At 43.0% G+C, this 21,824-nt stretch overlaps 2 protein-coding genes across 7 annotated transcripts in view; both read right to left on the bottom strand.

Annotated features, from left to right (window-relative positions):
- Positions 1-220: 220 nt before the first annotated feature.
- chrm1b (cholinergic receptor, muscarinic 1b) lies at positions 221-4,391 on the bottom strand. 2 transcript variants are annotated; one of them, XM_042091647.1, is made up of 3 exons: positions 4,243-4,391; positions 3,502-3,612; positions 221-2,150 (listed from the first exon to the last, which is right to left on the bottom strand). In XM_042091647.1, exons 2-3 carry the CDS (start codon positions 3,595-3,597, stop codon positions 549-551), a joined length of 1,698 nt encoding a protein of 565 aa, XP_041947581.1. In that variant the 5' UTR covers positions 3,598-3,612; positions 4,243-4,391; the 3' UTR covers positions 221-548. The 2 variants fall into 2 exon arrangements, with proteins under 2 accessions (XP_041947581.1, XP_041947582.1); XM_042091648.1 differs by having other exon boundaries at positions 221-2,167; positions 4,243-4,253.
- Positions 4,392-11,824: 7,433 nt separating this feature from the next.
- ltbp3 (latent transforming growth factor beta binding protein 3) overlaps positions 11,825-21,824 on the bottom strand; it is a 49,878-nt gene continuing 39,878 nt past the window's right edge. For 3 of the 5 annotated variants that reach the window (XM_042091642.1, XM_042091644.1, XM_042091645.1), the window contains exons 16-29: positions 21,487-21,609; positions 20,769-20,891; positions 20,019-20,135; positions 19,625-19,753; positions 19,007-19,177; positions 18,609-18,692; positions 18,271-18,399; positions 17,884-18,021; positions 17,480-17,620; positions 16,749-16,907; positions 15,294-15,455; positions 14,500-14,589; positions 14,065-14,196; positions 11,825-13,648 (exon numbers count right to left, since the gene is read on the bottom strand). In XM_042091642.1, coding sequence (XP_041947576.1) covers positions 13,497-13,648; positions 14,065-14,196; positions 14,500-14,589; positions 15,294-15,455; positions 16,749-16,907; positions 17,480-17,620; positions 17,884-18,021; positions 18,271-18,399; positions 18,609-18,692; positions 19,007-19,177; positions 19,625-19,753; positions 20,019-20,135; positions 20,769-20,891; positions 21,487-21,609 — 1,850 coding nt within the window. In that variant the 3' untranslated portion in view covers positions 11,825-13,496. The remainder of the gene's footprint in view (positions 13,649-14,064; positions 14,197-14,499; positions 14,590-15,293; positions 15,456-16,748; positions 16,908-17,479; positions 17,621-17,883; positions 18,022-18,270; positions 18,400-18,608; positions 18,693-19,006; positions 19,178-19,624; positions 19,754-20,018; positions 20,136-20,768; positions 20,892-21,486; positions 21,610-21,824) is intronic. The other 2 variants (XM_042091643.1, XM_042091646.1) reach the window with 2 other exon arrangements.

Genomic DNA, 21,824 nt, shown 5'->3' with positions numbered 1-21,824 from the left:
AAAGATGGGCAAAGTCTGAAGACTAACATATGAACTAAACAGCATTCTCATTGTTGGGCAAATTTACATCAGGGTCCTAGTTGTTTAGAAATGCACAGTTGATCTGTAAGAAATGGCAGAAAGTATCTTATAGGTTAATGTGAATAATAAACATGAATATATGTTTATGGTCTTTTAAAAGTAAAATTTCTTTTATGTGACAGATTTACGGAGGCAGAAATTAATGTAATAAAGGTGGAGTTTATATACAAAGAAACTAACTCTAGGGGCCTTTTCTAATTCCTATCATTTTTGACCAGTGGCCTGGAACAATCCAGTATGTGTAAACTACTATTGACAGTATATTTAGCCAACAATGCTGGCTTATGTCAGCCATTGTAAAAAATACATTTTGCTGGTTGATATGAGATATACAATACTTTTGCATCGGAGCATAAGTTAAAAAGATACTTTGACAGATTTGGAAATCTTAACTCTTAAGTCTCTCTTGAAACCCCTGTGTGTGTGTGTGTGTGTGTGTGTGTGTGTGTGTGTGTGTGTGTGAGTGCTCATACAGTACTGCAAGACTGCATCCTGGCAGACATGTGGTGACTGCGTCGACTGGCGTCCCAGGTCTTGCGGTCAGTCTGACGGCAGAGCAGCAGTGACTTAAAGGTGCTGCGGAAGGACTTGTTGCAAAGGGCGTAACACATGGGGTTCACGGTGCTGTTGACGTAGCACAGCCAGTAGCCTAGCTGCCACAGCTTGTCTGGCACACAGTAGGACATGGAGGCCAGCACCATAACATTGTATGGCGTCCAGGTCAGAATGAATGCTAGCAGGATAGCACTCAGTGTTCGAGCTGCCTTCTTCTCCCTAATGATCATGTTGCGTCGCCTTTTTCCCTTCTGTTGCTTCAAAGGCCCTGGGTCCTTGTGTTTAGGCCCGTTGAGGGAGGACCGCATGCTTGACCCTCCAGCTGCGGTGGACGGTCCCTCCACGGTTGCTCGGGGTGAAATCTTAATGTCCCGATTGCCATCTGATGCTTCATGTAGATGCTTCAGCTTGATGGTGGCTGTGGTGTTCGACCCTTTGATCTCCTGTTCCAGTTCCTCTTCAGTAGACGTCGACCCAATGGCGTCATCTTCCTCTTCTTCCTCTTCGTTGTCGCCACTCCAGCTATTGCGGCTGTACCCTTCCTGGAAACTGCCCTCACATCTCTGGGATGCCAGCTCCAAAATGGCTGCCACCTTTTTCCCCGTGCTGAGTTGCTGAGCTCTCGCAGTCTTTGGGAAGCAGCCCACCTGCCTCTTCTGGCTCCTCCTGGTCCTTGCAGGCGTCTGGGGCACCCTGTGGGCCCTCAAGCTGCTCTGTGCGCTGTCGGGGTACACTGACGGCAGGTCCGAACTGTTGGGGGTCCCCGCGCCTCCATTCTGTCCCAGCAGCATGGAGAGCCCCTTGGACCGGTTCTCGATCTCCCAGTAAATCCTCCAGTACAGGATGGCCATGATGCAGACGGGCAGGTAGAAAGCGGCGATGGCAGTCCCGAACGTGAGCAGCGGCACCTTGAAGAAAGGTATGGAGCAGTCCTGATCATCCCCTGGCGGACGGCCAACCATGTAGGGCCAGAACAAGATGGCCGGGCCCCAGAGGATGAACGAGACGCTCCACGCCAGGGCGATCAGCAGCCTGGCTCGCTTTGGCGTCCTTTTGGCCCGGTAGGTCAGGGGCCGCGTGACCGAAAAGTACCGATCGAAACTGATGACCAGTAGGTTCATGACGGAGGCGTTGCTGGAGACGTAATCCACGGCGAGCCAGATGTCGCACGCCACGTGGCCCAGTGTCCAGCGGCCCGTGATGATGTACGCCGTGTAGAGGTTCATGGACACCATGCCCAGTATGAGGTCAGCCACCGCAAGGCTGAGTAGATAGTAGTTGTTGGTGGTGCGAAGCTGGGCGTTGACCCGGAAGGAGATGACCACTAGCAGGTTGCCCAGGATGGTGATGAGGGAGAGAGGGCCAGTGATGAGGACGATGAGGACCACCTCCCACACCTGGTGTCCCCCCAGAGGATCCGTAGTCACGTTGCTTGCTTCAGAGAAGCATGTGTAGTTCATGTTGTCAGAGGAACAGGACAGGAGCAAGGAGATGCAATCATTTTTCTCTCGAGGCTGGAGGAAGAGGCAAGCTTTAAGGCAGAAAGGGAGTTTTAAATGATCTAAAAGTCGCAAAGAGGGGAGATTAAGTCACTGAAATGCCATACAGTATAGCACAATGTATGTTCTACTTGACATTTTAACATAATGCATGCATTCCCAACTAAACAGCTATCTAACTCGTTCTGCGGAATAGAGCTACAATTTAGGTGATAGAATTTACATAATTAATGTAAATCAATAACTTATTACTAATTCAACAGATCTGCTCACTCACTGACAGTTGCCTAATTTGTGGACATGCAGCTAGCTTGCCAATAGGCTCATATCTCTCCATTAGTCCTTCTGACACCTACACAGAGGACTGCAATAATAAAATAATTCAGTCTGGCGGAGCCCTTTTAAGCTGAGCCAGGTTTTTTAGAAGTGCCCCAGACTGTAGTGTGATTTACAGTGTCTCACTGACCGTCATATAGAAATAGAAATGCTCTGTGTCTTTCTGGCTGCTGTTTCTAAGCCTTATCTGGTTTGGAGGACACGTGAAAAGCCTGTGGCGATGACCCCCTGGATCTGGCGTGCCCTGAGAAACTCATTAAGTATACGAAACCTGTGAGTTTGCTCTCTGTGTTTGATGTACTGCCCCTGTGTTGACTCGGATACGGAGCCGACAACGTATTTACAGATAGGGATACGTCCTGAGATAAGTTCAGCTATAAGTCAACGCGTGTGAGGGAAACGCACCTATAATGGGCAAGAGGAGGATTGGTTCTCTGCTATAAGAGGTACAGATAAAGGCAACCAAATCTCTATTTTTCTACCCATCTGTGCAATTTTGTCTATGCACTAGACAAGTCCTCATTAAAAAATAATAAATGCAGGTGCATCAGGAATTCTTACTATGCAAGGTGGTTACCTATAGACGGACAAATTTAATGATTCAATTTGAGGATTATCCAAATGGTTCTATAGCCTAAATGAAGAGAGAAACACTTGCTTCTATGCTCTCTTACACCTCCGTGTTTGCAGTCCTACAATGTGAACTCCCTTCCTCCCTATAGAGAGGTCCCCATATGTCTGACGACCCCATCACAACCCTGTCACCTCTTTTTTGCAAAACAAAAAAGACAACTGAACTTGCCTGCACCTACAAACAGTAAGTAGCCTTCAGTAGTAGAATAAATCTAAGACCATGATTAATGTTTTGATTGGACCAAATAATTATGAGTATTTCCCCAGCTGCATAAGGAAAAACATGAATGTTTTCATAGTCTGTCTGTGTGACGTTAAAAGATGGATATTGCTTGAATAAACAGCTCAACCAAATCAAAGATAGACAATGGTTGCATTGCCTGATATTCAGACTTACCTTAGGATGTAAATCCTCAAGTTCTTTGAGAAAGTCTCTAACGATGGTAATTTTTGGGGGGACACCATTCCCGCCAGTCCATCCCGATTCATTCATGGTATCACCTGTAACCTGTAATGTCCAGACATAGCGGTCCTTAAAAATCGGAGTGAGCACGATTGATTCAACTTAGTAGGCCTGCTGCTCTCATAACACTGTCTTCGCCCGCATATGCACGTCTTGCGAGGTTCTGACACTATAAATTAAACAATTATTGTTCATCCCCAGGCCTGGTCCGGCCGCGTCGCCTAATGTGGAGGCGGTTTGGTGCGCCGACGGAACAACGGTCCTACGCTGAGACGAATGAAACCAGATGCACCTGTCATAACACGCATAAATACTGCATGTGTTCTTCGGCCAACTGTACAAACTCCGGCGTCTGTGAGGACCTGCAGCCACCTTGTGCGCGTGTTTACCGCGCCCCCAGTTATATATACGGCATTCAATCAGCAGCTTGGGCCCCAACGGCACACACACCTCACATGTATGAAAGGCAAACCCAACTGAGGCTTTAAAGCTAGCCGGTCCAGTTCAGAAAAAGTCTGACAAATGCAAATAGCTGTCAGATTTACCAAATGTTTAGTTCAGATTTGAATTAGCCAATTAATATGAGTGAAAATAGTTAGGCTGATATAAAACACGTTGACAATGAAAATACTAGTTTGCATTTTTGAATGCATCAAAGCAATATTAATATGTTACCTTCTTAATGCTTGCATTTGTAGCCTAGAGATAAAAGCTGTTCAGTTGTGTACTATTCAACACGAAGTATGGACGTTTTACTGTGTTAGTGCCTATGTGTAGGCTTTTTACACTTTGGACTCTGTTTATTGCGGTCATCGTCAGCTCCGCGCTCCTGTTTACAATCTGTCGGACGCATCTGCCGCGGCTCCGGTATGATTGGGGAGACGCATAGGCTACTGATTGCCAATTAACCGACACTTAAATGACGTACGTCACTATTGTTTATTTTGCTCTACTGAATCGCTTAGTAAGCTGTTATAATCACATGTTGGGGCGGGTCAGATAGGCTCGCCCTTAAAATAGACCAAGCGTGAAAAATCATAATGTTTAAATAATAGGCCTAGGCTATATTTAATGGTCATTATTGAGATAATAAAATATGTTTTATGTTTCTATAAACTATAATCTGATTTACCATTTGTTTGTTCATGTGGTAAAGAAAACAAGTGTTGGATGTAATGACTGTTCGTCTGTGAAATCGTGATTATTTTATGTTTGTTGTGTAATTGTAATTCCAGTTTCAGTTCTGTTGGCTATCAAACACACAAAGGTGGGTATTTGAAAAGCATATTTTTGCAAACAGAGCTACTAATTTTGACACTAGGTTTGGTTTAGGGGAGGTTGTAAAAGATGACAATTCTGTCTGATCACCTTGTACTGATTGTAAAATATCAGTTGGCAAGCAAGAATTAATTAAGTTACCATACAGTGCAATTTCCTTAAGTCCTAAAGCCACCAGGCCTGTCAATATTCAGCATAAAGGCTTATGTTGTCAGCGAGAGAGGAGAGGTAAAGGTTGTGTGTTTGTGTGCATGCATGTGAGTAAGACTTTCTAGTGTAATTGCAATGTGTGTGCCTGTGTGCTTCTTTGTTTGTGTTTGTGTTCTTAAGAACATCAGAATCTACATGTGTGACTGTGTGTTTGTGTGTGTGTGTGTGTGTTTGTGTGTGTGTGTGTGTGTGTGTGTGTGCTAGTAAGAGCTTGCTTCTACATGTGTGATTGAGTGGGCCTGTGTGACTGTGTATGTACATAGGCTATATGTGTGCGTATGTTTGCGCTTGAGGGGCACACGCTGCTATTTGTCAGAAGAGGCTAACAGGATGTCTGATGCTCCTGCGTAGTTAATAAGTAAGCTAATGCTTCACACACGGCTTAGCTCAGTTTTACAACCTGTAGTCTCAATGTCACAACTCGTGTCACAATGCAGGTATAGAGCACCTCCTAAAATATCAAACAGGAAGTGTTTCTACCACATTCTCAAGTAGACTCAAGAGTCTTTTAAAAGCTGACAGGAAGCAGAGCAGTATACAGCGGAGTGAATCCTGTAGAAGCTGGTGGTCCTCAGGCACTTTCATACTGAGGTCAGCTCTGAGGCCTCTGTTTTCAGAAGCTAATGGTCATCATTTCTCCCAGGAGATTTTGCTTGCATTCTGGAGGACTATAAACTAGTGTTTTCTGACGTTTATTTGGTGTAAGTCACTGAGCAACATGGCTAGATACGTTGTAGTCTTGTATAGTACAGGCCTGCTTTTCCTATGGCTTAGCTGGTATAGGGCAGTGCTAACTACCATGGTCATGGGTTCTTTACCCAAGAAGCACATTCTGATGCAAATATATTTACACTACTGTTGATTAATCTAAATGTACAATAATGAGGGGCACTTGATGATTCTATGAAAGTCATATAAGGTGGCTCTGTAAGAAAGTGACACAAACACACTGGTCTGTCATTTCTCACTTTGTTAAGACAGCTGCTGACACATTTTATGTGCTTTCAAGCATGCCACAGCTGTGTTTACATGGCCCAGTGTATAAAACATTATAGGTCCCACTTCTTAGAACAATGGACTTAAGTAATTGTTACTTGAAACAGCTTTGTAATGGTACACTTCATATCAATTGTGTATGTTCGCTCTGAATAAAATCGAGTAAAAGTCAACAGTGTGCGGTAGAGCGATCTTATTTTTGCTATTTAGGTATGTTCCTGCAATCTACCTGCACCTAACCAGGCTGTGCATGAATCTTGGTTTGATTTGGATCTATTATGTATGTTTTGTATTAAAAGCCAGAAATTCCAACCCAAAACATCATGTGGTGCATTGTGTACTGACTCGCCCATGCTGAATAATCAAGTAGCCCTCAAGATATTCAATATAAAGGATGAATGAAGAGCTGAAGACCACTTCATCCTTATCCTGAAAAAGCACTTGGGGTTGTTATGACCATAGTAAATGAGGATACAGCCTGGGTGATTCTGGAGGGTTCGTGCCTTGGTCATGTCTGGTTGGCCCAGGCTGCTTAAAGAGAATCTGAGAATAATAAAGACAAGCAAGAGGGTGTCTAAAATTAGACAGGCTTTGTTTTCCCTGCCCTGTGTTTGAGTCAATACACTCCTCTGGTATTTATCTTTGCCAGATATGGCTGACTAAAACAGAGAATATATTTGCAGAAAGGTGAGCACATTTAGAGGTGAAATATGAAAGTTTGTGTTTCCATATGACTAATTTAAACATGCCCTTTGGATCGTGCCTTAACTCTTGTAATGGAAACAAACCCAAGATCAAACAGACATCTCAGTTTTGGTTTATGGATATGGCCTTTGTCTAGTACTACAGGACAAAGCATACAGGTTTGTGTAGTTTCAAATGTTAGTGGGGAACAGAGTTGTGTGAATAAAGGTACAGGCAGCAATTCTGGATGATGTAATGTCTGTTAATATTTGAGCCAAACACCAACAAAACACCAAAGCGTGAACTCACCAATCCCCTCCCCAAACTCCCCTATGTTTGGGAGACTAGCTTGCTCCACTTTGTTTGTTTCCAAGTCACAGAGCCAGGGCTGTGTATGAAGACCAGTGTTTTTTTACAATGTAGGCTAATCACATAATGGAGAGGTAGCGAATCGTGAAGAGATATTCACTGAAAGTGACAAAAAGTATATGGGTTTAGAATCCCTGACAGTGCTTATTTGTGTTTGTCAATTGGTGTTGCTTCAGTTTACATTTACCACTATGAATATTTAATGAGAGTTGAATCCATTTTCAGACTTTTTCACGTCATGCAATGTAGGATGGTTTATTACCATACAAGGTTTTTATTCCAATCCATTAATATTCTCCTCTTCCAGATAATTCACTGGTCTTGTTTTAAGGGGCCTGGTTTGGGAGGTGAGAAGACACAGAAAAATAATGGTTATTAAACAGAGAAAGAGAGGCACAGAGAAAAAAAGAGAGTTAGAGGTTAATCTGCTTTTTCAATAAAAGCTGAAGCCCTGAATGAGACACTGAGGAAATTAAGGCCAGGTCTCCACCCTTTCAGTCCCCTCTCCTAGTCCAGACACAACAGTTACCGTCCACACACATGGAAGGTCTAGAGCTACAGTACACAGACACAAACACAGACTAAAATGGAAACACACACAAGAACCTCAAATGTGGTGTAATTCAGTGAGTATAGCCTGTAGGACAAATACAACCACTGAATTCAATGGCATGTCTAAATAGCTGTGGAAGAGGGCATATTCAGAAAATAAGACCTCACAATGTAAGCACACTCTACCCAGGCTATGATCCATCTGCTTCCATTTATCTAGTACTCTTTTCCACATGACTGGCCCCGGGATTGTCCTCGTATGGGCATCAGGGTGATCGATGCAATACACTGGAATGAAATTCTGTGTGTGAAATTCTGTGTACAACTTCCATTGGCTTCATGAACCTACCGATAATCATCTTTACATATTTAATATGTAAATATGTATTTATACATAAGGTTTTTGAATATATTTCTGGTCTTTATGTCACGTTTCACATTCAATTTTCAGGATTCAGACTGTTGACTGTGCCCATACTAGTGTATAGCTACATAAAACATCTGCTATTTTCCTTGAGGCTGAAATTTGAGTTACTGTGACAGGGTCAGTTCTACACACACATAGAGCCTATGTGCATACATAGAGTCACACAGCCTCACACAATCGCACAGCTGCCTGACCTATATGACATGGCTCTGGTAGAGTGTAGCCCAACATGAAGCATCCCAAGCCACTATCACACACAAGACAGACAGAGAGAGAGAAAGAGTCCCTGCACAGTCTGTCTCCGAATCAAGATATTTGCCTCAGTTCAGATCACATCACACTGTATTTGCCCTGTCACCAATCCACACACACACACACACACACACACACACACACACACAGAAAGAAAGAGAGAGAGAGATATCCTTATGTTCCTGAATCCTCATGAAGAAAATCAAATCACCTCCAGCAACTGCTTATCCTTCACAGCACAGGTCTGCGCAACATCTGTCTGACTGCATTAATCTCTAAAAGGGTAGCCATATGCTCACACACACACACACACACACACACACAGTCATGTTTCTTCTGTACTTTTAATCCTTCTTTGATACACCAGGCAGTCTGAGGGCCTGTTTAATGAAAGTGGCCATCTTGTTGTTTACACAGGTCTAAATCCCCTGGAAAGTCCCTTTGGCAGGAGCACAATAACTCCATGTTCACCTGAAAATGCATCAGCTGCCTTTCGTGTTGGACAGTCTAGCAATACAATGCACATTTAGGCACTCTTTGTTTTATGAACTTACCCATACATTTTAAATGCCTAAAACGGTTGTAGTAAATCTAATCTTCACATTGTTACATAATTCTCACATATCTACCATTTTTTACTAAAATGGTTTGCTATCTATAACTGAAAGAGCTCCAGGCATACTCTGGACCTTGTCTTGTTTCCATACATTGTTCAGAGTTTATGTTTGAAGGGTGGGGGGAAGAGAGAGAAACAAATCTTCTGTTTTGAAGTAAAGCAGACATGAAAAGTCTCATTCAGTGTGCCACTAAACTGAATGAATCATCACATTCCAGCCCCTCAGAAATGTGTCTCTCTCTGTCAGATTCAGGAAGCACGCAGGATAGTAGACCCACACAGTAACGGTACACAGGAGGAGACACATTCACAAACACACACTGTAGGTAATACATTAGGGTTTGGCCTCCCAGAGTGGACTCACAAAATCTAAGTCAATAAATGATTCTGGAAGATTCCTCTCAGCATTATTGTTTGCTAATCCGTGACATATTTTGGCTAGATGTCAGGATGTCTGTGGCGGCTTTAGAGCTATACTGGCTCTGTTTTGGAAGATCACATAGTATTGTAAGTCTTGGCGACATTTATAAAAGGTTCCTTTGTAATCTCTGATGGCTGCATTAACGTCTGTCTGCAATAAGATGGTGACGTTTGTACCATGACAACAGCAAAAACATCCTGTCAGAATCCCCCTAAGGATTCAATAGACTCATCACTGTAACGTATAAAACCTTTAGTGGAAAGATCCTCAGGGAGGATTGTAGAACTCACCCACAGGTGTTTTGGCAACAAGTCTCCACCGAATTGTTGACTTGGCTTTTGTTTACAAAATTGAATGTGGAAATGATTTCCATGTCCAAGATTTTCATTAAACCACACTGAACTTCATTAGTGCTCTCTATCACCAGACTGCCTGAGTTGTTGTTTTCCTTGTGTGTGTGAGTCAAACATTCTGTGAAGAGCCCTTACTTGATAGGAGCTGCTCTGAATCTCATCTCATACCAAAGCCTGGCTGCTCTCTGGGCCTGCGGGGGGAACATGGCTATAGCCCTGTGGGCCCTGTCAGCTTGTCCTCTAAGTGCAGGGAACAGGATGGGATTGGGTGGGGAGGGGGAGAGGGGGGTAAGAGAGCCTCTGTCCTGTTTATGCTCATAACTAATCTCCCTTCCACACACAGCACTCATCTGCAGCCAATCATGTCTGCCTGTCACTGACGGAGAGAAAGAGAGAGAAAGAAATAGAAATAGAGAGAGAGATACAACAACCAGAACACGAGTGAGAGTGAAAAAGAGAACTTGAATGACACGTGATGGAAGAAGATGGAAAGGATGAAGGAGCTGCCATGTTTGAGAAGTAAACGTTCCTGTTGTCTTTCTGCAACCCCTGGAGATTTTAGCCTAAGGACTTAACCAACCACTGCCCATCTACATTAGCCTGGTTGACACCAGACCCAAATCTCAAATTTGCCGGAAGTTCGTCTGGGTTTTTCTACAGTACACAACACTAAACAGAGTCTGGATAGTCTAAATCTTAATTAACTGCTGCAGTAGCTAAGTTAACATTAATTTAGCATTTATTTTGGTTCTTAAAGAGGTTCAATGCAAATAGTTATGTTGAAAGTTTGTTTACATAAACTAATGTATTGGGAGATCAACAAACCATAAGCATCAACCTTTTGCTTATCAGTGATTGAATGTGATGTTAATGGGTTGTTAAAGTCAATTAATGTATCAAATAGGCTAGTTAGCGAAGGCGACTTTAATGTAAAGATTTGATTGATTTTATATTCCTAAAATAATTATTTTCTAAAGACTAACTGCTCTAAAGAAGACATTTAACAGCCACTTTGATCCTGAAGAAGTTTTTTTCCAGGGGTCATAGACTCTTCAGGAAGCTAAAAATTCTCTAGAGACAAACTGTTCATTAATTGTCTTGGGATAAAAGCCATCTCTCTGTTCTGCCCCTTCTTCTGCTCAAGACAGCAGAGCTGTCCCATCAAAATATAAAACCATCAGATATAAAACAAAGCTCAGCTCTAATTGTGTCCAAACCTGGTTACAACAGCTAATAAATCATTGTCATTGGACTGGACTTGCTGTTTTCCATCATGGTCACACTGAATGAGATTTCTCCTGCCAGTGTTTGCACACCTTATGGCAGGAGGTTCCTGGAGTGCTGCGGGAAGCAGTTTTCTTCATCTTTTCTGTATTTGCAGAGAGAAAACATTAAAGACACAAGAGATTATGGTTAATATCAGGGTGATTTCATCTGTGTTTCCATCTAGTATAGTGAACTCAGACAATCAGCATTACGCACAACCTCTGGGCAACTAAACCTACAGGTCCTTTTTAGCACCAGATACCAAATAGATCAACATTTCAGTTTAGTTTTGGAGTGGATTTGACCACTATAGTACTGTGCACGTCATTTATCTGGCACGATAGGGCACAGATATGTTGAATCTTTCACCACATTTACTATGTTACACTTGCAAAACTTTTTTAAGTTTGCAGAAATCACATTGAACAAAGATATCCCAGGTTACAAAAATGAATCCAGAGCTAACTGTATATAATAAATGTGATACTGCCCATGAATCAACACATAGACCAGTGGCAACTACTGTATAGAAGAGATCTTCTTAAGTATCAGTGTCATTTCGGTGTCTCAGATGGATTTTGTTGCCACCTAGTGGCCAACATGAAACATAACAGAGTTTCTGCTATCAACACACTGAATGCACATTAAACCCAGTTAATAGATTGTTGGGATGGTAACTACTGTAAGTTGGTGGAAGTCCAGGATGACCAGCAAATGGACACTGGTTGTTATCCCCAGGTGATGCCAACATGGCATTCCTAACGATGGATGAATACACACGAAGAAGATGAAGAAAACAGTTTCAATGAAAAGAAAACAATGCCTATAGGTCATTAGGGTTTAACTTCATTCACTTTATTTATTGCCAGTTTTCTCTATTTCATTATTTGCATGATGGTGTGGGGACATTTATACATATTTTCACTCACTGATGGAGTTACAGTAAACATCAATTAAATTATGATGCGTTCACACTTCACCCTCTTTCTGAGTCGTTAATTGATTTGATTTGTTCCTAGATCATCCTCATGGATCTGATCCCAACAAGTGCAACATTAGATCATTTAGATAGAAGATAAAGTCAAAAAAGCTTTAGGCCACTCTTAAAGCTAACTCTTAGCAATGAAGGAATCAAATCAAAATAAGAATTTTCAATGTTTCAATCATATCAAGTATTTTCTCTGCGAGCCTGACACAAACCTTGACCCACAATATACACAAAATGGATCAAGATCTAAAAGCTTTATATTGATGGCATGTTGTAAAACCTCGTCATACTAATTTATTAAATATTTACACACTGGGACCTACGCTAGACTGACATATGAGTGTCATGAATGACATGTTGGAACATAAAACACATCATCTGCAACCAGTGATCACATGACACGTGGGTTACAGACAGTTCATAGTCATCTAAGCTAATACCAATGCTGCCTTTAACATCATAGTAAACAATATGCAAGATGAACAGTCAACAAAACTTAGAAAAATAATAATTACAAAAATACATTGACATGTATGCTTTTTAAAGAAATCTTGTCTACCTTGTCTCGACTGTACTTTTCTGAACAGACTGTATTGATGTCAGCTAACATATTCTTTTTTACATTTTATTTCCTTAGATCCTTTTTTCATTCCATACAGAAAGGCAAAAGAAAACAGGAACCAACGACTGACACCGAGGACTGGAGCGGAACTTTTTGGTGTTATCCACAAGTGCTAGCTAACAGCTTCTTACATCTGACTCTTCAGTGACAAGGCAATAGAAATAAAATAAAACATACAACAGAAGGTCACCAAACATGGGCGTAACAAGAGGAAACCTCATTACATTTTAATTAATGGTTTCAAACTTGTGCAAATCTCTTGGAGGCCAGGTCAACAAAATGCAATAGCACTGAAAAGTGTAAACAAACAGGAAAAAAAGAACACTAAATCAGTTGAACGAAAAACACTAACGGCAAAAGTGAAACCACAGGGAGAGGGTTTTGGTTTGTATACATGTGTTGAGTGTGTGTGAGAGTGTTTGGATGTAATTGTCCATTTGTGAATGTGTGTGTAATTGATAGTGTAAATAAGAGTCTGTTTTTGAATGAGCATGACAGTGAAAATATTTTGTTGTGCGTGGCAATGAGAGAGAGGGAGGAAGTGTTTGTTTGTGTGTGTGAGAAAATACATGTTTGTGTTTGTGTGTGTTTGTTTCTCTCTCTCTCTGTTGGCCTGCATGGATGTGACCAGAAGAGAACATTCCTATGACAACATGATAGGTACACAAATACAGGAGTGTAGCGATCTGTGTGTGTGTGTGTGTGTGTGTGTGTGTGTGTGTGTGTGTGTGTGTGTGTGTGTGTGTGTGTGTGTGTGTGTGTGTGTGTGTGTGCGCGTGTGAATGTGTATGTATGTGTGTGTGTGTGTGTGTGTGTGTGTGTGTGTGTGTGTGTGTGTGCGTGTGAATGTGTATGTATGTGTGTGTGTGTGTGTGTGTGCGTGTGTGAGGTGATGTTATAAGGCCCTCGGTCGCACACACACGTTGGGTCTCCGTGTGGCGGGCACAAAGCCTTGTTTGCAGTAGCACTTGAAGGACCCTCTGGTGTTGACACAACGTGCATTCTTACATGGGTTCACACGGCCTCTCTCTGCACACTCATCAATGTCTACAGAGGAAGAGAAAGAGAGAGAGAAAGAGAGAGAGAGAGAGAGAGAGAGAGAGAGAGAGGGAGAAATGGAGAGAGATAGTACAGGGAATGAAAGAAGAGGGGGAGAAGACAGGTAGGAAGGTGCAAATATACATTACAATAAGAGAACACATGATATTTATTTAAATAAATATTTATGATAATATTTTTTTAAGTTTTAAAAATGCATCTGAAATTGAAATCTTCAAATGTGGTTAATCATACTTTGTAATATTGTGTAATATTGTGATTGTTACAAAAGAATAATCAGTGTATTTAAAAATGACATGTATGGATGCTTTCAAATGTGTGTGTGTGTGTGTGTGTGTGTGTGTGTGTGTGTGTGTGTGTGTGTGTGTGTGTGTGTGTGTGTGTAATGAAAGCGTAAAGCATACCAATGCAGCGCGTGCGTGAGTGGTCCCGCCGGAAGCCTGGGTTGCACTCACACATGGTGCCCAGGTAGGAGCGCACACAGCGGCCGTTGGCACAGCTACACTCATCTGAGTCCTCCTCGGAGCTGTCTCCACCTGACAGAGCACAGACAGGGGAGAACAGAGAGGCAGGAAAAGGACCAGACCTCTATGTATTACTACCGGTATAATATTCTGTCTTTATAAAGTATGTATAACATTGCTATATATATAACATGCATATATCAGCCATTAACAATGATTATGTTGTATTATTGCACAGCATTTATTTGTATATTACTGTACAATATTGTATTATATTAATATATATATATATTTCATATATTACTGTAAAGTATTTATTTATAGTACTACGATTACAATGCATACTAGCCATTGTCACATGCTGCTAAGACTCACCTGGGTTGTAGTTTGCAAAAACAGCCTGGAAGTCCCCTTCCCCATCAGACTCTGTGTCCAAGTGCATCTCACACAGCCGATTAAAGAGCACTACAAATAGCGATATAAAAACAAACGGATACGGTCTCACCATTTCATTGGTTTAAAGTACAGTTCTGTGACTAATCCAATACGCTGCTTGTGTATTCTTTTGCTCCTTGTGGTCTTTTAGCTGTCCATTCTGTCTGAGCTCTAAAGAAGCACGTTGTGTTTGTGTGCTTGTACATAGCCCTGGCTCTGTAAGTGGGAAACAAAGGAAGTTCTCGGACTGAGCCATGTGCTTCTCCAGTCTTACTTCAACAGCAGGGAAAATAGGTGTGTCATGGTGATTGGCTATAGTGTGCTTAAATATCAAAAACCTTTTGCCAGAACAGCAGACTGTACCTTAAAAGCTATAAAGAAAACGTTATATTTATATTCTTGATTCCAATGCATTCCTGTCTATTCAGTTACAAGCAGTACTAATTCTTCACCACATGATCTCAGCCTTCATTCAATGTGGTGCAGATGTAATGCTTCTTCATAACAGCAGGGGGCAGCACATGACTATTATGATTAGAGCCGTAGAACAGATGAAGATTTGAATACAGGCCTATACGTTGATGTTACTGCCGATAGCAGCGAAGCCAACATACATTGCATATGAACAAATGCTTGTAAACGAGTCCATTAACAGTCATTCAATCTCTGCTCCTGGAGGAGCTTCTATACCGCACGTGTCCCACCTCCCGCGCCTCGTCTGCCTGAGAGCTCACCTGAGTTCCTACGGGGGCAGGTGCGGCACTCAGGCCCCCAGCCGCGGCCGTAGTGGCAGCAGCACTCGGAGTAGGTGACCACGTGTCCACTGCGGGGCACGCTGCAGATCAGCCCCTCGTCCACTTCCTGGAAGCACACGTCCTTATGGGCCGCCGTCCGATCTGAAGGGGAGGGAGAGAGCAGAGAGGGAAAGGTTAGCACTGTCGTGTCATGATACCTGTCTAGAGTCAGACACTGTCCAAATGGATCAAACTGACCACAATAATAAGCTACTTTCCTACTTGCAGTGAAGTTAAAAGCCATGAAAGATACTATGTTTCTTGATGGTTTCACTGACCCCCTTCCCCCATGACCTAATGCTCAAGGTCTGTAGTAGGGCAGTTCCGTGCAAAACTGTCACATCTATAACACCAACACAATGCCATGGTATTTAGCTGGCGTTATGGATGTGACAGTTTGGCGTGGAATTGCCCAGTAGCACACAGAGGTCTATGGCAGGACACTACACTGACCTCTCTAAAGTTCAAAGTCTGTAGTAGCACACAGAAGTCTACAGTAGTGAAGCTGGACACTACACTAACTTCTTTAAATTCAGCCATCATGAAATGCACAAAGCAGAGGTTACCCATGCTTTTTAAGAGACTGCAGTTCTATTGATATAACAATTCCCATCCTATTGATGAGCATTTCTATTTTTATTTTGTTGAAGGGTCATGGGACTGTTATTTACTCATAATTATTTTACACTAGTGTCTGTCTTTGTTTATTAGTATGTATACTGTATGTGTTTGTGTGTGTGTATGTGTGTGCGTGCGTGCGTGCGTGCGTGTGTGCGGAGGTGCGTGCGTGCGTGCATGCGTGTGTGTGTGTATGTGTGTGTAAAATCTATACAGCAATGTTTATGTCCTGCCATGTGTATATTTATGTTTATGTCTGTATGTGACCATAATGTGTTCATGTAATGAGAAGTAGCTGTGTGGGTATGCGTGAGGATTCATGCATGCTTGCTTCCTTGCCAATGTGTGTGTCAGAACACTGAAGGTGTGTATGTTTAGGAGGTGTTGTATGTTTACATGCCCATGTGTGTGTGTCGGTGTGTGTTTGGGCTTCAATGTGAGTGTACTGTATGCTTGCACGTAAATCTGTGTGTGTGTGTCCGTGTCCGTGTGTGTGTGTGTGTGTGTGTGTGTGTGTGTGTGTGTGCGCGCGCGTGTGTGTGTGTGTGTGTGTGTGTGTATGTGTGTGTGTGTGTGTGTGTGTGTGTGTGTGTGTGACTGAGGCACACAGATCAGCAGCTAAAGGCGGCAAGCTCTCAGGCAGCTGCAGCACAGGAGGTAAAGAGAGTTGCAGCCAGAGATGCAGCCAAGCACATTCATTGGTTGCCTGGGGAGGGTGGCAGGAGCGCCGGGTGGCCAAGCGGCGTAGACAACGCGATTGGCTGGAGGGATACCCACCGTCGAAGACGCACTGTTTGAGCGCAGCGCTGAAGGTGAGCGGCTGATTGCATATACAGTGAAAGGAGCCGGGCGTGTTCTCACACCGTCCGTTCTTGCAGTACGAGGGGTCCTGGCACTCGTCTACATCTGCAAGGGGCACCACAGACAGACCCGTTACTAAAGTGAGGAATCGAATACAGAGAGAGAGAGGAGGGTCAGTGCCTCGCCTGGGGCCCGGCTCAAAGAGGTGCACACCTAGACAGTCTGCTTCAGAACAGACTGGAACACGGCACAGGAAGCACTGGCTTGTTTACATTTCAGATATTTTTCAGGCCACACTACAGACTATTACTACTACTACGTCTCAATCACTGCTGTTGCAGAGCAGCTAGATAACAACTACACCACTTTTTTCAGTAACCATGGCAAATAACAATGCTAAAACTACAAAGTTGTGCATTTGTGATATTAAAGCTAGTTTAGTTTATTGTTCGTCTACAAAATGTATATAGTATAATTTATAAAACTCTGCAAGAATCACAAAACTAGGACATCTTTAAACATTCATCTAACTAATTAAAAGATAATCACTAAACATGTTTCATTGTCTCTGTAACACTTACGTTAACACTTACTTTTACTGTTTTCACCCATATTTGCCTACAGTGAATTTCAATTACAGTGATTAAAGTTTAAAGTGAACTACATATCCCATGATCCTTCACACCGGCATCCCACCACACACTCACCGGCCTGCTCCTCTGGTGTGACACAGCTGTTGCGGTCGGTGGCCAGGATCCATGGTGGAGTGCAGATGCAGTAGTAAGAGTCCTGAGTGTCCACACACTGGCCGCTCTTACAGTTGGCAGGATCCTGGCACTCATTCACACCTATGAACACAGGAGGGGTGCAGATGATCAGGGCGGAGATAAAGACAAACAAAGACGGATTCCAGCTTGTGGAGTGTAAGTGCAGGAGTCTTGTGAACTATCATGCAAACAATGTCTACAGCATGGCAGTCTTCTTCACGGTTAATGAGACACGCCATTGAGAATGACATTGTTACAAAACTGAAATATGTGCATTCTGCACAGACACACACACACACACACACACACACACACACACACACACACACACACACACACACCACCTGTGACTGTTGGGATCACACACTTCTTGTTGCTGGCGTCCGGGGCATAAGGGCGGTTGCAGTTGCAGTAGAATGACCCTCGTGTGTTAACACAGCGTCCATTTCTGCAGAGGGACTCATCATGACACTCATCCACATCTGAGACAGAACCAATCAATAAATTAATCAATCAATTAATTAATACAGTAAGTCAACTAATAACCAACTGTATTATAAACATCAAATAGCTGTTCACTGAAGAGACATTGTAAGCATAAAAAAACACAACTGAATATATAGTTTAATACTATATATAGGAGACAACAGAACAATTTCTGTATAAATAGATGTATTGATAAGTTATGAAAAATGTGACAGCGGGAGTGGGTGTGTGACTTTGTGTGTTACCTATGCACTCGAGGAGATTGCCATCGTAGTAGAATCCCTGCTGACAGTAACACTCATAGCCTGGCTGTGTGTTCATGCAACGGCCTTCCTTACAGATCTCATCAGCAAACAACACACACTCATCAATATCTGCAGATACAGAAAGACACACACACACACACACACAAAGGAAAAGAGAGAGGGGGGGTAAAGGATTACAAGTAAAAGACAGACCATGCAAACAAATGGCTGAAATAACTATGGATGGGATTTGAAATCTGATTCCATTGCACTACAGCCCTCACTTCCATGTAAAACGAGACTGAAATGTGTTTGCCATCATCTTCAGGCAGCAATACCTCTGTGTACAGAGAGTCCGTACTCAGTCATGCCCTCCTCATGGTAAAAGCCTCGACCCACGGGACACAGTGAATGGAACTCAGCTGCATGTGAGATAGAAGAGAGAGAGAGAGAGAGAGAGAGAGAGAGAGAGAGAGAGAGAGAGAGAGGGAGAATTTGATCCATCCACATTTAGTCAGTCATCTGCAAAGCTGGCTGTTGGCTCTGCTTATGACATGTATAACATCTAAAACCACAATCTGTGAGAGGTATGCTGCAGGTGTGCTGTGGTGCACTGGGGTAGATCTCATAGTGGTCTTACACACACACACACACACACACACACACACACACACACACACACACACACACACACACCTCACGCTGTCAGAGTTATGCTGAAGGTGTGGTGTTTTACCTGAATGAGACACTGGGCACGGGTAGATTTCACAGTGGTCGCCCCATCCCACACCGATGGAACAGCAACACTCCTGTTTGGTGACATTGGTTGCTAGGACGCTGTCACAGAACACTGTGTCATCCAGGTTCAGATAGCACTCCTTCTTGTTGTCGAGGTTGATCTCGATGGCTGCACAGGAACCACCATAAACTCACTGTTAACCTTCCCTCAATGCACATATTCTCAAAGTAGCTACATGCCATTGTTCAAAACAGCCAGCCAGTATACTGTAACAACAGGTGCTGTGTGAAAAGTGGGTGTCTGTGAAATATGTCTGTGAGTGAGAAGTGGGTGCAGCAAAACCCAGGAGAATGCATAGCATAGAATAGCTTAGCTTAGCATAGCACACAGACAGAACATAGACACATGCACATAGACAGCACATAGACACAATACACTTCATTGCAGCTGCAATAAAACAAATACACAACACAACAGCACACAGTTTCAGTTTCAACATAATCCATGCAACATACACAAGACTTCATAAAGACTTTGGGAAAGAGATGATTTGAGACAACAGAAGAACAGAGGCGTGACCTATGGCAGTGCTCTGGGAAGGCCCATACAGCGTACCTTCACAGCTGTGTTTGTCCTCAGACAGAGTGTATCCCTGATTGCACACACACACATAGGAGCCCTGTCTGTTCTCACACATGCCAAAGGGCTGGCACAGACTCCGGTCCACATCACACTCGTTTATATCTGATGGAAGAGGAGGAAGAAGAAAGAAAGAAGGAGAAGAAGGAAGAGAAGAGAAGAAAAGAGAGGGAAGGAGCCAGGATAAAGCAATACAGGCAATATTACAATATCATCTTACACAAATGACTGGAATGTTTGGACTGGGTACTTTTCTACCACCAGAGAGCAGAGCAGATTAAACACACAACTGATCAATCAACTATTTCTTACCAATCGTACCAATCAATCAGTCAGCAGGGCTGACGGTGAGGTGTATCCTACCACTGACCTTCACACCTGCGTCCACGAAGAATGAAGCCCTTCTCACACTCACAACGGTATGAGCCCAGGATGTTGATGCAGCGGCCTCTCTGGCAGTTAGCTGCCCTCTCGCATTCGTTAATGTCTGAGAGAAAGAGAGAGAGAGAGAGAGAGAGAGAGAGAGGGATAGTGAGTGAGTGAGTGAGAGAGAGAGAGAGAGAGAGAGAGGAATAGTGAGTGAGTGAGTGAGAGAGAGAGAGAGAGAGAGAGAGAGAGAGAGGGATAGTGAGTGAGTGAGTGAGAGAGAGAGAGAGAGAGAGAGAGAGAGAGAGAGAGAGAGATGGATAGTGAGTGAGTGAGAGAGAGAGAGAGAGAGAGAGAGAGAGAGAGAGATTTCAGGTCAACACATAAAATCTAATAGCAGGAGAGGAAAACATATCTAGTATTTCCAGAAAAGTCCTGGAAAGTTGCAAAAGACATTCCAAAAGAATTCTTTTCATGTCCTGGAATTCTTAGAACTGCCAATGAGATTTTTCCCCCTCAGAGGCTTTTACTGCCTACATATCAAAACACTTCATGACTCAGCTAAAGATGAAAAGACTGGACGTCTTCCTGTAATAACAGAAGAAATATTCTCACCTGTGGGTGCCATTAATCAAGTTTACCTGGTCACCACCTGTGATTTTAGCGGCCATTTCTACTGCCTGGAAAAACACTAGCTGTGTTACAGACTATTATTATAGCAAATAATGCTAACAGTGTTAGCTGGCCAGCTCACCCTCACAGTGGCTGCCCTCCTGGGTGGGCTGGTAACCAGGGTAACACTGGCACTGGAAGGAGCCCTCTGTGTTCAGGCAGTGGCCGTTAGCACACAAGCGGCGGTCCTCACACTCATTGATGTCTACGCAGATGAAAGAACACACACACACAGAAGAGAGAGAGAAAGGAAGAGAGAGAAAGGTCACAGACCTGATGCTGATATGGAGAGTAAGCAGGTCCACAACTGCACATCTATACAGTATACAACTTGTGAAGAAGATGTGTGAAAGGATACGAGAAGACTGAAGGCCAGCAGCTCTAATTACACACATAGTTGTTGGATATTTTAAATAATAAGTAAAATACTTCAGTATCCTAGGATCTATCAGAATTGTACTTAAACATATCTTCAAATGGAAACTTGATAGTCAAAACTCAGATCAGTCATCAACAGAACCAAAGTTGTGGGGCATTAATTGAAATGGTGGACAAAGTGCAAAGTGTCTGAAGTCTAACTAAAGCTGATTTAATAATGAGGAAAAATCTATTTGCTAATTTAATGCCATGACCAAGATCCTAAGCGTAAACATTGGTTGGCCAGCTCAATGCTCCCTCATGCCACACGATAGCTTTTGTTCATGCACTTGGCTCAAAGAGTGACTTTGCACTTTGCCAATCCTTTAAATTAGGGCCCATACTGGTAAATGTGTGTGATGTCATCAGTATGCGACGCTCACCGCGGCAGCCCTTGCTGTCGGCCTCGGGCAGGAAACCCTCGTTGCAGAGGCAGCGGTACGTCCCTGGGAGGTTGTCGCAGCGACCATTTAGACACACACCTCTTCTCTGGCACTCATTCACATCTGTGTGAGTTTGAGTGTGTGTGTGTGTGTGTGTAGTGTGTGTGTGTGTGTGTGTGTGTGTGTGTGTGTGTGTGTGTGTGTGTGTGTGTGTGTGTGTGTGTGTGCGAGGGAACAGAAGGCAAAAAAGAAAGTTCATTGCAACACAATTATTGGCACCTTTGCCTATCTAATAAATAAGCATGTATTGCATGTTTGTGCACGTGTGTGTGTATCAT

This window comes from Alosa sapidissima, chromosome 5, assembly GCF_018492685.1.
Source record: "Alosa sapidissima isolate fAloSap1 chromosome 5, fAloSap1.pri, whole genome shotgun sequence".
Lineage (NCBI taxonomy): Eukaryota > Metazoa > Chordata > Actinopteri > Clupeiformes > Clupeidae > Alosa > Alosa sapidissima.
This window is presented reverse-complemented; position numbering and strand designations above follow the sequence as displayed.

Coding starts and splice junctions, on each gene's coding strand:
- chrm1b (XM_042091647.1), bottom strand. CDS start 3,597: ATGAATGAATCGGGATGGACTGGCGGGAATGGTGTCCCCCCAAAAATT. Junction 2,151..3,501: donor TTGAGGATTTACATCCTAAG/GTAAGTCTGAAT, acceptor CTCTTCCTCCAG/CCTCGAGAGAAAAATGATTG.